The sequence below is a fragment of the Limanda limanda genome, chromosome 14 (assembly GCF_963576545.1).
Source record: "Limanda limanda chromosome 14, fLimLim1.1, whole genome shotgun sequence".
Classification (NCBI taxonomy): Eukaryota; Metazoa; Chordata; class Actinopteri; order Pleuronectiformes; family Pleuronectidae; genus Limanda; species Limanda limanda.
This window is the reverse complement of record NC_083649.1, coordinates 11,846,942-11,861,842: the sequence shown is the minus strand read 5'-3', so window position 1 is coordinate 11,861,842 and position 14,901 is coordinate 11,846,942. Positions and strand designations below refer to the sequence as shown.

Genomic DNA, 14,901 nt, shown 5'->3' with positions numbered 1-14,901 from the left:
AATTCAGTGTTTGATCCGTTAAAAGGCATCGAGTGCATGTCTGTTCAACAACATGACCACTCCCCCAGTGATAGGAGGCGTCTGAATAATGCACACCAAATTGTAACTGAGCACACAACTGCATGTTCCTAGTACAGAATGTTTCTATTGAAAATTAGACAGTTTTAAATCTACTAACACTACACATTTTCGTGTAACTATTATCAAGTTAGTTGAAATTGAAAAGTTTACTTGCAGCTTTAAAAACATGAGTAAAGTCAACTTTAAGACAAGCTTTGTTTCAACTCACAAAGTTAAGTTATTACGTTTTTTAAATTAAGGAGATTAATAGAAAAGTTGAGACTCTAAATTTAAACAACTTGTGTTAAGATAAGTAACTAAATTCATACCAATAACCTGTTAAGTATTATTAACTGGCCATGTTTGTGTGATAAAGGCAGCAAGTGAACCTAAGTTTTCAAACAGCCCATAGCTTGGATTAACAAAGAATATATTGAGAGACATTTTCCATAATTTTTTCCTAAAATTTGCAAACAAAAATCTTAATCAATAAATTTAGAAAATTATCAACTGTTTTGTCAACCATGAAATGAATCAGAAGTTGTAGGACTTCATATCATGTGCACACCAAATATCTGAATTGTGAAAAACGTGATATCAGTGACTTTGATATTAGTGTTGATACATGTTATTGACGTGATACACGTCATTTCTGCAAAATATTTCTGATTTATGTAATTTCACTTTCACTACTACTGCTCTTATAGTCTTCAAACTTTCCAAATAAGATAGTTATAGCTTTCTTCAGTCTTATTCAATGGAGTTGTCTTTAATGTTATAACAACAACTTGTTATTTCCTCTACTCGAGTTAGCTAACAGTCTGAAAGATGATGACTGTTGATCTGTACCAATAACTTTATGGACGCCTTCAGAGAACAAAATTTAATCTGCTCACCACCTTCAACTCTGACATTGATTAGTTATCCTCAGTTCCCCCTGACTCCTACGAGAACAATCCAGAAACTTCTGTCCAACAATCCCTTCGACGCAACTTGTCACAACCATTATTATACATCGCAATCCTGAATGAGAGCAGCATGTTGGAGAGGGGGTGGATTATAGTTTGGGAATGTACAAGGCATTCAGGAATATTCAGTCGTTGCGAGGAGACCACAGGACGAGGCCTGCACTGAGCCGCTCCATGTGGTTGTGGGCCGGGGTTTGTACGCTCTCTCTATCTGAAGCCACATCAGAGCCCTGAGCCCTGTGTAATGTGATCTGGACGGGCAGAGGAGGGTTCCCCCCTTCGGATTCAGGAGAACCGCTGCGGAGGTGCAGCACAGGGACGGGTGGTCAATGATGCAAGGCAGCGCTCGCTAACAAACAATTATGGACAGTTTTGTGCCACCGTGATGGCAATCGCAACGTGTCTCGATTCAGTTTTGTTTATATTTTCGGGTTTGGGATTCAAACCTCCAGCCTTGCTCCTGAAGTCCTCAACAAACTGTCTTGGGATTCGCTTCTCCTCCCTTTTTTTCCCGTCTTATTCTTTCTATCTTTCCACGTCTTCCTTAATCTGTCTCTGCCTCAGTTTCTCTGCTTTCTGTCTTCTTTGCAGCCTCTCTCTTCTCTTCTCTTTCCATCTTATTCTTCCTCTCCCTTTTTTTTTCATTCATCCTCCCCTCTATCTCCCTTCGCATTCTCCATCCCATTTCATCTCTCTCGATCCTCCTGCGTTTGCTCTGCTTACTCAAAGTCTTGTACAAACAAACAAGCCGCGGGTGGCTCGCGTCTCCTATCTATAATTCAAGCCAGTCAAGCTACAGCGAGGATGTTTGCCAAACACATGAAGTGCATCTCACAGCATCGTACAAAGACAGAGCGAGGGGAAGAAAGGAATATGTTTCACCATCATGGCTTGGACTCAATTCACAGAGATTATCCCAGTATCGAGAGATTAAAATCGTGTTTATGGCCTTTCTGCTTTGTTTTGATTGAAAACACACCAGGATAGGGCAGGGTCGATAGAAAAGGGAGGATATTATGTGATCAAATTTGTGAGTGTGAGTCAAAGCCAACCTTCTTTGAGTTTGCGATTCTGGAACAATACATTTTCTCATAGAAAGTAAACCTGCTTTTTTACAAATTTTTTACAAAATCTCTGAATTTGTTTTTATCTGTCCTTGCTTTGCAATCTTTTGGACGATATAGTGAAATCAAGTATTCAAGAATACAGTTTTATAAAAGGAGGTGTTTTTTTTTTTACTTCAAGGTTTCTGCGTTTCGCTCAAGGACGATGCTGCAGCTGTGTAACAGTAACTGACTGCAGGCGTTTATTCATCGCACAAAAAAGCATTATATTTCCCTTGAGACTGAGCCAAACCACTTGTGGTAACAACAACCTATAACGATAAATGAGAGTTGAGAGGAAAACCAAAGTTGTTTTTCCAGGTGTTTGGACCAAACTCCAGAGTATAGTTTTCAAGTCCATCTGAGGTCCTCTGGCTGAAGCCTTTCATTTCTGGTGAAAGGAGTCTTGTAACATTTATTTTATTTTTCTTAAAGGCGTTTATACACACGACTGCACACATTTCAGAGGCAGTAAAGTGTTGTCCTTCTAAATTCTTTGGGGTTAACTGTCAAATCCGTTTATTTTGGTTGAGTAAACACAGTGTAAGATTGATGGACATAGTTTATACTAGAACTGCACTAGAACCTGTTTAGCTACTGGTTATAGATGATCACCTTTAGTGATAATATTATTTCTATTACAGCATGTAAACTTCTTCCCTTCTGATCCAGTGTCTTTTTGTTTTAGATTATGTTTAAAAATTAGTTTAAAATAAACAGCCAATTCTTGGACACTCCAGTTTTTATCATTTTTGCTTGATAAACTTTATTAAAATATTTACAGATTGATTTTTGGGTCGAGTAATGTTGTACAGTGGGTTTAAAGAACTGTTTTTTTTAAGCACAAGCTTAATCCTAGCATTTACAAATCAAACCCTGTCACCTGAAGCCAAAACTCTCAACATGGAATATATTGGAATGAAAAATGGTTGACCTGACTTTTTTCATTGTTTGCGTACTGTCCTTACGAATGCCGCGACAGATCTTAGATCAAGAACCAGGAATCTTTGCGGCCCGCGGCTGAAGCGGTGCTATGGTTGCCATGGTTACAGCATGCCTGCTCTGTTTCCCCTCACCGCTGCACGGCATGCAGAGAGAGGACCGGCCCAGCAGGTGGGCCGAGAGAGGTAGAGAGGAGATGGAGTAAGCGAGAGAGCAGGAGAGAGCTGGGGCTGCTGGGAGGTGGGGCACGCACATCCAGAGGAATCACTCCAACCGCCGGGGTAAAAGGAATTAATCAGACCGAATAAATTATAACATGAAAGAAGACGGAGCACTTATCCATCCATCTTTCTATCTTTCCATCCATCCATCACACTGTCCTTACATTTGTTTATCCAAGAATTTTGATTCAATATTAACTTTGTAGCACATCATTGTCATTACAGATGTGTGAGTGTTTCAAATGTCACTATTTCTGACATTAACAGTTTTTCATTTTCATTATTTAAAGTTTAGACTTGTAACTGTCAGACGCATCTCCTACTTCAGTCATTCTTTCCATTTGTACAACTCACCTCTGTAGTGATCCCCGTTCTCTTAGCTATTCAAATTCATGCTTGCTTTATTCAACGGAAAATCCATACAAAACAAAAGTGACGCAGCCTTGACAGTTGAACACTAAGAGCAACATTTTCATTTCAGTGTTATATTCATGAATCAATTGTTCATGTTAAAGGTCTCAGCTCCGTGAGGCTACTCTCTGTTCAGCACAGACCTTGAATCTTGAAAATCTTTTCATTCATTAAGGAAATAAATTTAGTTTCTAACTTTTTCTGTAAGAAATATGTTGTTTAACATTTTGATTTCAAAGGTTAATACCAGGAAGTAGGATTCTGAACGACTTTTGAAGTTTTGAACTTAGCAGAAAAATAGATAAGATTTAACGGTTAAGTGTTTTTTTAGAAAATTGTTTTTGTAGTAATTAAACCCGAAAACCTCGGCTGCAGTAGTCGTGGTCAACTTTCAGTCTTGTAGAGTCAGAGGTCTTCCCTTTGGGCCTTTGCTGCTGTCCTCCCCCAGGATGAAAAATCGTATCAACATGCATTAGGACGTCTGAGTGGACAGAGATCAGTGCTGACAAATAGCTGGTTCTCAACAAGTGCAATTTTGGTGAAAGATGGTTCTTTAAACGCTGCTGAGTCGGACTTCTTGATCTCTCTGAGACAATGTGAAAGGAATGAGCTGATTGGTCAGCGGCCTCGGGGCTCGGCTTCGTCCCTGATCTTGTCTGATGATTCGTCTCGTCCACACAATCTGTGTCTGTCAGTTTTCTGTCTTTCTGCTCTCTTTGCTCCTTCTCTCTTCTTTCCTGTCCTTCTCTTCTTCCTTCTAGCCTTTGTTGTGTTGGTCAAATAATTCAAAAGGCAAAACAAACTATTTGTTAAACTGAAATCCTAAAAGATTGATTAGGGTTTTGACTTCACAAGCTCTTGCTGTTTAAATGTATTTTTTGCTATTTGTTTACTGCAGTGTGAAAGGTTGAAACTCTATCATGACGTGGACTTTTCTCTTATATCTAAATGTCTTTTGTCGTATATAAGGAACAAGGGGGACATGTTTAAAAACAGGATTTTCACTTTCACTTATGCAAGGAAAGAATCAGACGTGCGAGATATGAGAGAAGAGATACAGTAATTACAGTTTGTTATAATTTTAATTGGTATTTTTTGAATTGTCTTACCTGTTCAACGAATGATTCTAAATTATTAACTTTAATGCAAAAAAACTAACTTTACAAAAACCAAACTCCTTGAAATTTCTCACAGCCCCATAGAACTTGGGTGTGCAAATATATGAAAAGGGTGAAAATATTCCCGTTTGAATTTGGAAATGTTAAGGCCATTCCTGGCACCTTGCCCCCCAGGTATTTCTTTTGCATGGCCTTTAATGCTCCCATAACACAAACACCCAGGGATGAGATTATTTTGATACAAACATCAAAGCAGCAGATCAGACAGAAAGCACCCTGTGCGCGTGAGGTGAAGCGCTGGCCCCCGGGGGGGCACAGAGCATGTAAGCTGATTGAGCTGTCTGCTTCCCTCTTCAAACTTGACTCGGCGACAGTTGGCTCACACGTAGAAGCAGCCGTGTGCGACCACCACGACAACACCCTGATCGCCACAAACACACTGAATCTTTTTTTTTTTTTTTATCATAACATCGATCATCAAACTCTCAAAAATGGATCTTGATGAAAAAAATCCCCAAAAATGTATGGGCCTGATATTCATGGGTGTGTGAAATGTGGTGCAGATTTCCCAAAAATGTAAATGTAGATTCATAAGGGACTGTCGGCCTTGGCGGAGGTTTGCACTCCTCTCAGCGCCCGGGGTTTTTCGTGTCTTAATGCTTTATAGGAAACACAATGGTAACTAAGGGAAATGCAGACTGATTTGCAGATTTTGAGATTTACTTTGGACTTTGATCCCTGATAGAATGTATTAAAATGTTAATTAATTTCTTTATATTGGAAATATATCTTGGCCTTTAAATGCATTGTACAGCTTTGGAATACGTTGTTGGTGAGCTGTATCTTTTAAAAGGACTTTTGGTTCTCACACACAAATGATATGGTTAAGATGAACACATCATCGATCAGATGATAAGAGCTCATCACATCGTCCCCTAATAATATCTTTCTTAATCTGGGGTTAAGTTATCAGTGTATATATCTTGATAAAAATTACACTTACACGATGACTATTTGATTTTCTTTCGTGTGGTATTTGGTGGCCATAGTTGTTTGATAAATAGAAACTGGCTCACAGGAAACGTGTCACTGCAGGGGTTTTTTAAGTGTGCGGTGGCATTTCCCATTTGGGCACATGGTCTGGTGTGTCTGCTGAGGTGGTGAGTGAAAGCCGTCCTCGGCAGCCATACAGGAAAGGTTTCACAATGAGTGAACGATAGACGCTCTCAGTCATCACAGCAGGAGACGGGACCACATCACCTACGGATAGGATCGCAATCACATCAGAGGTCTTTGAGAAGAAGAAAAGCTCTGAGGCCTGGAGTTTCCTTCCCTCATACAGTACAGTGGGTAGGAGGAGATTCAACAAAAGGTCACATTTATTTATTTTATTTTATTTTTTCTTCATGGTGATTGGGAAAAACTTTCATCCCCGCCCACAGATAAATCAGGTCAGATAAACACAGTTGTGGAAGTATGACATTTCACACTGAAAACAATCCCTTCCGGCTTGTCTGAGAATAAAAACAGACGCCTTTTTTCTGTCGTGGCGAGCCCTCTGTGCCTTTTTGACAATGCTGTTATCAAACCGCTAGATTTTTTTGGCTTATGCTAACTGGCTCCCACAAGACAAGACAAATATGGATGTGGCCTGAAGTCCTCGTAGTATCTATTGTTTGAATGAACCAAACCCTGGAGGAAGTGTGTCTCAGAGAGGATTTATGTCGTCTGTGGTTGCCTCATTTCCTCCCGACTCCTCGTGTCATTTTTTATGTTGCAAATGTTTGACCAAAAATGTCACAAACAAGTTGTTGATCGTGGAAGATCTGATAGATATAAACAAGTACACCATTAATTAGCTCTCTTTAGGACCAATCATTAGAGGTCATTACAGCGGAGTGAAACCGACAACCGCAGCCGAGAAGAGAAAGTAGCCTGCTTGTCTGTCTCCGTCCACTCATTATGAGAGTGATAACTCATTTCTAAATGCCTTCGCCCTTGTTGGGTTTGATCTTGCACCCAGTCATATTCATCGCCCCTGGAGCCAGCTGCAGCAGAAAGCCGTCTTTCATAAAGAGCTCGGATGTTTTGTCACCGCATTGAGCCGGAGCTGTAATGTCAGATTAATTGTGGAAAGTGAATCTCCTTCCATTCCTCTTCATCTCTTCACTGCAGCCGTTTTCAGACAGGATCTCCAGAAGATGTCTGGACAGTTGGGTCAGGACATTCTCCTGACTTTGCCTTTCACATATGAACAACACAACAGGAAGTTCTCCAGGCCAGAAATGTTCACACCAATGCAACGTCGAGTAAAAAAGCTGGAATCATTGTTCCCTGTATATATTGCTTTGCTGTATAGTAGTAATACATATGTGCACCGAGCATTTCTCTCTGTTCGCTCAAACCAGTGGTTACTGATTCATCGTGGCCACGACCCAGATGTTCCAGTGGTGTGTGGCAGCAGTGGATGCCAGAGTGTGTATTTGCATGTATGTGTTTGTGTGTGTGTGTGTGTTTGCATGCACGACACTGGGCGTGTCCTTGCATACATGCATTGACGCAGGCATAGGAGCAGTCGTGTGTATGTGTGCGTGCATGTTGGTAATTGGGGAGTGGGCGGACCTGTTGGGGGTGGTGGGGGGGTGGGTGTTTGGCCCTTTTTTAAACATAGCTGCGTTGTTATGGTTGTCGGGGCTTTGATGTTGCCCAAACCTCCAACTAAGAGGCTCTCATTTTGGGCTCCTGACGCTGGAGAAGGCAATGACTTCCAGATTGGGAGACCTACTCGCTGCTCGAGACTGGAGTGCTGCGGTGGGATGGGTGGCGGGGGGTCATGACGGTCAACGCAGGTCAACCTGATGCTTCGGGTGGGGTGTAGAGGAGAGGGTGCAGCCGTTGTGCATGTACTGAACACAAGTGTACATGTACAACGCAAACAAGATTTTGACACAGGAGATGTGGGGAAAGTATTTGTTCAGGCCACTGAAACAGTTGGTGAAAGACACAGTTTTGTAGTTTGTACATTAAACATATATTGAATGTGCCATGTTTCATACTTCAAGTGATCATTGATTTTTATATAGTTCACCAAGACCACAATCTTCTCATAAACTTAACCAATGAGCTTTGAGTTGCCTGAACCCAACCACTAACCCAAATAACCTCTCCACATGAACATTGTGTGTTGGCAGTTAACAGTTTGTCGATGCATTCAGGATAATATTCATATTTATATATATTGATAGGTATATAAAAACATGTGCAAAGCCTTTCTTATAAATATCATTAATTTACACTTTTTGAATGTTGCATTCATAGTTGCCTTAGAGTCCTCGAAAACCTAAAAGTATCAAAGACATCATGGAGAAGAATGTTGTAAAATCGTTACTTTCTTCTTGCTCAAATGGCACATAGTTCATTGATAGATATCTGTTGATTCAGCAACTGCAACACTTTATAAATTGTTGTTTGCGTTTGTCTTTGAAGGACGCCGCTGTCTCGATTCATTTGATGACTAAACATGATGCTGTGACGCTCTGATCTCTTTGTGAAAAAGGCTCTATCCTGCAAAAGCAGTTTGATTGCAGACACTTAAACGATCGCAGAGAGCCAGGGTGAATGAACGCACCATTCATTCGCAGCAACAGTCCGGAGATTTTTTTCCCCCTGCCACACCAGGGCAAGGACGACTGAAAGAAAGAGTGCGATGGTTGTGTTTTCTTTTTTATCTGCCATCTCCGTGACATCTGAGATTAAAGACATTAGACTCAAAAGCACTCAAGAGGGGGGGTGACAAAAGAGAGGGCGCTTTAATTTCCGCTTCAAATATGAAAAGAGATGGATCTACTTAGTGTGTCATCTGAAAACTAAAGAATACATTAGAGTTGTCTTATAAGCATAAGGTCTTCTAAATGAAGGTGTGTGTGTGCACTCATAAGTATGCAGTCGCGTTTCTTTGCACGCGTGTGTATGTGAAATGCAAACATACGAGTACATGTGTGTGTGTGCGAGTGTGTGTGTGTCAGGGTCAAGGTGGAGGGCATCGTTACAACCAAGTGATGTCTGGGATCCCATTAACTCTTTTATTCAGCAGCAGATTTCTGTTCAAATAGAGTGGAGATAAAAGGCTGCAACAATATGCTGATGAATCAAAGGCCTTTCAAGTGAAATGAGACTACAGAGACACTGAGGGCCACATTCAACATTTCCTGACGCACTTAAAAAGGTGTTTATCTAATTGGAATTTTTTAAGTAATCGCATCTTTGAAGTAATTATATCTTTGATGTAATCAACAAACAGGCGGTTTATTATTCAGCCGCTGCAGTTGGCGTTTGACAGTGGGCTTCTTCATGTGAATTGCTGCTTACATGATTAATGTATGTGCAGTGATCTGGAAATGCAGCTGCACATAGGAGGTTTGACGAAAAGGGCTCAATTGAAATAATGAAAGCAACAGGCAAAGAATCTAGTGGAGGATAAACGTTTCTTGTCTTGGAAGCTGCATCATTAGAAGCGGTAACTTAAGGAGCTAGAATGTAACTAAGTAAACCTTGTACCTTCGCCAAGGCTAATTCCCTATCTCGCCAGGTCAAAGCAATGTTTCCTATCAATTATCTAGATGTATTATCTACTAGCCAATGCCATATTTTAATAGATACATGTTTTCACAATAACAGAGATCTCTAACTTAATGTTTTGCTCTGTCGCTGCATTGGCTGTTCACAGTGCTACTCACCGCACTACTGGCTGCCTGCCCGCTTGCCCTTAAGAAGACCTTCCTTCAGTGTGATGTTCGTCCATGGTAAATCCAGATTTCCGTTAAGACTCAACCGTAACTACAGATATGTGGCAGAGGCAGGACCACCGCAGAAAGTGGGCGAGTCACAGCCAGTGTTTTCTCTATAGGCTGATGAGTCCTAACGTATGTTATTGTCCTATTAAGTAATAAATAAATAAAAATTGAGTCAGTCGATGTTAAAAACCCAGTATTTACCATTGATTTGTACTACAAACTTATTCCCTGATGATTTATGCCAGCCTGCGAGAGGGTGGGTAACATCACTCAAAATTAAAGGGTGGGTTAGCACTTTTTCCTCAATGTGTGTGTGTGTGTGTTTGTGTGTGGGAGTAGCAGCGTGCACCTGAACATATGTGTAACTCCTCTGGTTTCTTTTGTACCGAAAACATAGCTGCGTGTTTCCAATTCAAAGATGCCGTAAGTGTTATTTGAACTTTTGCAAGTGCGTGTGTGTCCCACACGTGCATGTACACACTCGTCTGTTCCAGCTCGGGTAATTATTTGTAAGTTTTTGTGTGTGTTCAAATGTGTGTGTGTGGTGGGGTGAGGGGGGTAAATACAGAGGGGTTGATAATTATGGGTTAAATGAATGCTCTCAGTCAGCCTCCCCAAGTGTGTGTAAAAAAAGGAAGGCGCAGCGAAAGCCACTTCAAGGCCGACTAATTACCCCGAGGAAGAGAGGAAACATAAATGGACAATTTTGCGGCTATAATGTTACAGCAAAATGGCTACATCAACCTCAGCACGTGAAACGGAGCCACAGCTACTTCTGAGGGCTCCGAGCAGCCCGGCACAGATGTGCGTGTTGGTGTGTGTGTGTGTGTGTGTGTGTGTGTGCGTTGCATCCATATGTGCAGAATAGGTGTGTGTGTCATAGTGTATACAGAATGTGTTAAGCAAGTGTGATTAAAGTGCAGTGAATCACACTTAAGTATTTTCTGTCTTTGCAGAGTATTCATATCTGCTTTATTGCGCGTCTCACCGAACACAGATGTTGTTGCAGCTACAGTTCATTCGTTTATTCCTTCAGTCTTGGATCAGATGTGAAATCTACTTTAGATATTTGTTTACTCTGGTTTTGACGTTTGCAGCCAGGAGCTTTCTTTGCTTTAACTGTGGTTTTGACTCAGACGATTTCAGGTTTTATGTAACGCCTTTTCACATGCGTTCTAATGGCGCTAACTACCCAATTGTGGGAATTCCCAGCAAAGTCTCCTGGCTAATGTTAAAATGTTAAATTACATAACTTCCTTTTCCTATGGGCAGAACTCTGTGACTCTTTATGAAGGATGTGACTAATATGATGCTGTTGTGAATGCGTCAGTGCAGAGAAACTCCAGCTGTGTTGTGCGTGTGTGAAAGACAAACTACTTGTAAACTCTGTAGCTATGGACCCTGTTCAGAGCTGATATTAACAGCAGCCTTTGTCTGCTTATATGTCATTCATGTTATTTCTTTGTTTTCATTTGAGGGAATCACTAATAAAACAAGTTGGAACGTCCAAATGCTCTGAAGGCTCCAGGGTCATTAAAACCACAACCAGTGAGAAAGTTTGTGTGTCTACAGTCAGGGGTTTTAACGAAGCACAAGTAGATCCATCACACTGCTGTGTCCTGGTGTAACACCATTCAGTCTAAAAGAACGGATAAAGGATTTTTGGTCCATCCCGCAAGAGTCTATGCTTCGTACTGTATATTCCTTTGCATCTTCAGGGTATCAACCCCATCACCACCTCCTCCACTCTGCCTCCTCCCCTGCACCTCCTCTCCCACCCTCACACCGGCTCTCCCGTACAGAGGCATTGCGTTTTGTTTTCATGTGTCTCAACATTAAAAGCGGTTTAGCAGTTTGATCTTAGCTCCACAACTCGACTGTGTAGCATACACATAAGAGTCTCTCTCTCTCTGTGCGTGTGCGTGCGTGTGTGTGCGTGTGTGTGTGTGTGTGTGTGTGTGTGTGTGTGTGTGTGTGTGTGTGTGTGTGTAATGTTTGGTCAGAGAGAGAGAGAGTTAAAGATGCTGATGAGAGAGTTAAAGATGTTGATGGATAGGGAAGACACCGTTGAGTGTGTGTATGTGTGAGTCTGTGAGTGTGTCAATGTGGAGTATGTGTGTGTGGAAGCTCTGCCTTTAAGTGATAAGGTATTCACTTTGTAACTCAGCAGGAGGCCCTGCAAGTAGCACCAGATCTTCCCCTCTGTAGTGCTGATGTTACACACACACACATGCACACACACGCAAACACACACACACACACACAGGTTTGTCCATATCAGTGCACAACATAAAATAAATTATTGAACAACAACTTTTATCCAAAATATTTATAAACATGGAAATCAGCATCTCAAGCTTTCAAAGGCATAATACTACACACACAGAGACACACACATACACACACACACACACAGACACACACACAGTATCAATCCATACACATCCCCCCACTCACAAAGACACATTCACATTCATATTATTTCTCACCTTAAACAGAAATAACAAGTGTCCACACACACACACACACACACACACACACACACACGCACACACACACGCACACACACACGCACACACACACGGCCTGTTTAAAACGTATGCAGTGCACCTCTGGTCAGCTGACGCGTTGTAGGTCAGCCTGCGTGCTGTGAGCATTTGCAATAACTAGATTAATTTATTTTATTGAACCACATTTTGTAAACAGAAACATGAAAGCAAACACGCCTCAACGCAGCCACACTTGATCATCAAAGCTTAATCGATCAAATGGTCCTCCTCCTTCTCCTCTTCCTCCTTCTCCTATTCCTCCTCCTCCTCTTCCTCCTGCTCCTCTTCCTCCTGCTCCTCTTCTTCGCTGAAAACCAATAGGAGCAAAGTGAAGCCCTTCTGTTTGTTACACACCATGTTCAAAATATCCATCTCTCTCTCTCTCTCTCTCTCTCCATCTTTTATTCTTGTGTTGGCAAACTGTATGCTTGGGGTGGGGTGGGGGGGAGAATGCTGAGACTGACATTTGCTTCTTTGTGTGTTTGTGTCTATCATGTGTTTCGTAACCTTAGTGATTCAATTGAGAGAAGAAAAAACGGAGTATTGCGATTTTTGTTTTTTTGTTTGTTTTTGGTTGAATGCATCTAGTAGCTCAGCAGTACATGTTGTAAAAAAGAGGGAAAGTGCAACCTCATATCTTTACAATTCAATCAGTGTGATAAATGTATAAAAAATTTAAATTGTTACTATTGTCTGGATTAATTTTGTATTGTTGTCTTTTTTTTAAACAGTCCAACAAAGTGTCGGTGGTGCAGCAGTCACACGGGATGCACCCCCTGTCGTCCCTCCTGCCCTACAGCAACGACCACTTCAGCCCGAGTTCTCCACACCTGCCCACAGACATGAGCCAGAAGACAGGTGAGAGCACACACACACACACACCTACACACACACAAAAAAGACAGGTTTATGTTCACAATACGTGACTGTGCTGTAGGTACAGATATGGAGACGCACACAACCGTCTTTAATGATGTTCCCCTCATGCGGATGCTGCATTGTTGCTGAAATCCTTCCACAAACACACTCTTATCTTTTTGTGCTGTGGAAGCATCATACATCACATGAACACAGATGCAATACACACACAGAGACCCACAAACATATGCACACATGCTCACAAACATGCACATTCACTTCCACAACAAGCATTGACTACTTTTACAAGACACAGTAGAGATGTAATTTAACAAAAGTTATATATTGATATTATTATCCTCTCACTCTTTCTTTTGCTTATTCTCTCGTACTCACTCACTCACTCACTCACTCACTCTCTCACACACACACACACACACACACACACACACACACACACACACACTGTATTGTGGATCTCTCCCCCCACACACACATTGAGGCACGCACATAGTGAGTGAAGTGGCAGCGCTGGCTCCGTCAGCCTGTGGCAGTCCCACGGCCGCTCTGAAGTGGCCTGCTCCTCTGAAGGGACCGCCAGCCACACGCGCACATAAACACACACATCTACACACATCTACACACACACACACTTACAAACATGGAAACAATTAGCGTGACAATCGCACAAGCCATCACAGCGGCACACACAAGGTTCTCCTTAGTGAACACTGCACACACAAACACACACAGTTCTCTGTTTTGAAGTCACAAACAAACACAAGCCGACGTTTAAACGCTGCCGGATCTTTTGTCCTGCAGGAGGCGGGGCTAGAAGGGTGACAGTGTCCGTCTGTATGTCTGGAACTTTTGCTCTAGTAAAAGATATCTCATCAGAATGCTTATTGATGAATTTGTGGGATGTGTTTATGATCACCAGAGGATTGATGTTGGGTTGCCCGATAAATATGGTTGCATGTAGCAGCTCAACAGTGTGAGATAGCTCAGTGTTATACAGCTGAACTCCATGAAATGATGAGGTGAAACTAATCCGTCCTCTTTCGCTTCCTGGGTTTTCCTGAGGAGCTGCTGCATTAAAACTCTGTAAGTGAATGGGGTCATCAGTTTGGAGTTCTGACTTGACGATGATGATGATTTGAAAATGTAGAAAACGGGAGTGGAGATGTTGAGACTAAAATGAAACAGCAACAGGAGACGAACAAAAGTATTTTCTCAGCTTTGATTCGATATTAGAGTCCGACCTCAGGCAATCTCCTGCCTGCTCCGCCTGGAAATCCCCCTTTTCCTACAAACACACTCTCCTTGTCTTGTCTAGACTGAGTGTGTCTGTGTGCGTGTGTGTGTATGTTTGTGCATGGCAAGCTGACTCAGCTCTTAATGACAGACTGGGCCACCTGCTTCATACCCCCCTAGATACACACACACACACACACACTGCCAACACCTGGCTCCTGCACATAACCTTTCTCACATCAGCTCACCTGGACTGACTACATTTCCACTTTACACACACACACACACACACAGACACACACACACGCCATCTTACCTCACTCCTCACATCAGTCGTCGGCTCTTCACAGGTAGGGGTTACCTCATCAGTGATGTCATTTTTGGCACAACTACAGTATCTTCCCCTCTGTCAAACTGATCATCGTCACTGAGGTCTGTGGGTCAACATGGTGTTTTACCTGCTGATGGAAGGATACAAGTAAAGTTGTATAAAGTCAGGGGAGGAGAAGTTGCTTTTTCAATACAGGTATTTATAATATCTGTATATACAATAATATGTTGCTCAGACATATTGAAATCCTCCTCTTTTAACAGTTACTCCTTTTCCTCAGAAGCATCAAAGTG

The 14,901-nt window shown here is 41.8% G+C and overlaps 1 protein-coding gene across 8 annotated transcripts in view; it reads left to right on the top strand.

Annotated features, from left to right (window-relative positions):
* The window catches only part of tcf7 (transcription factor 7), a 59,542-nt gene that overhangs the window by 25,433 nt on the left and 19,208 nt on the right, over positions 1 to 14,901 (top strand). For all 8 annotated transcript variants that reach the window (XM_061085716.1, XM_061085715.1, XM_061085713.1 and 5 more), the window contains exon 4: positions 12,897 to 13,023. In XM_061085716.1, coding sequence (XP_060941699.1) covers positions 12,897 to 13,023 — 127 coding nt within the window. The remainder of the gene's footprint in view (positions 1 to 12,896; positions 13,024 to 14,901) is intronic.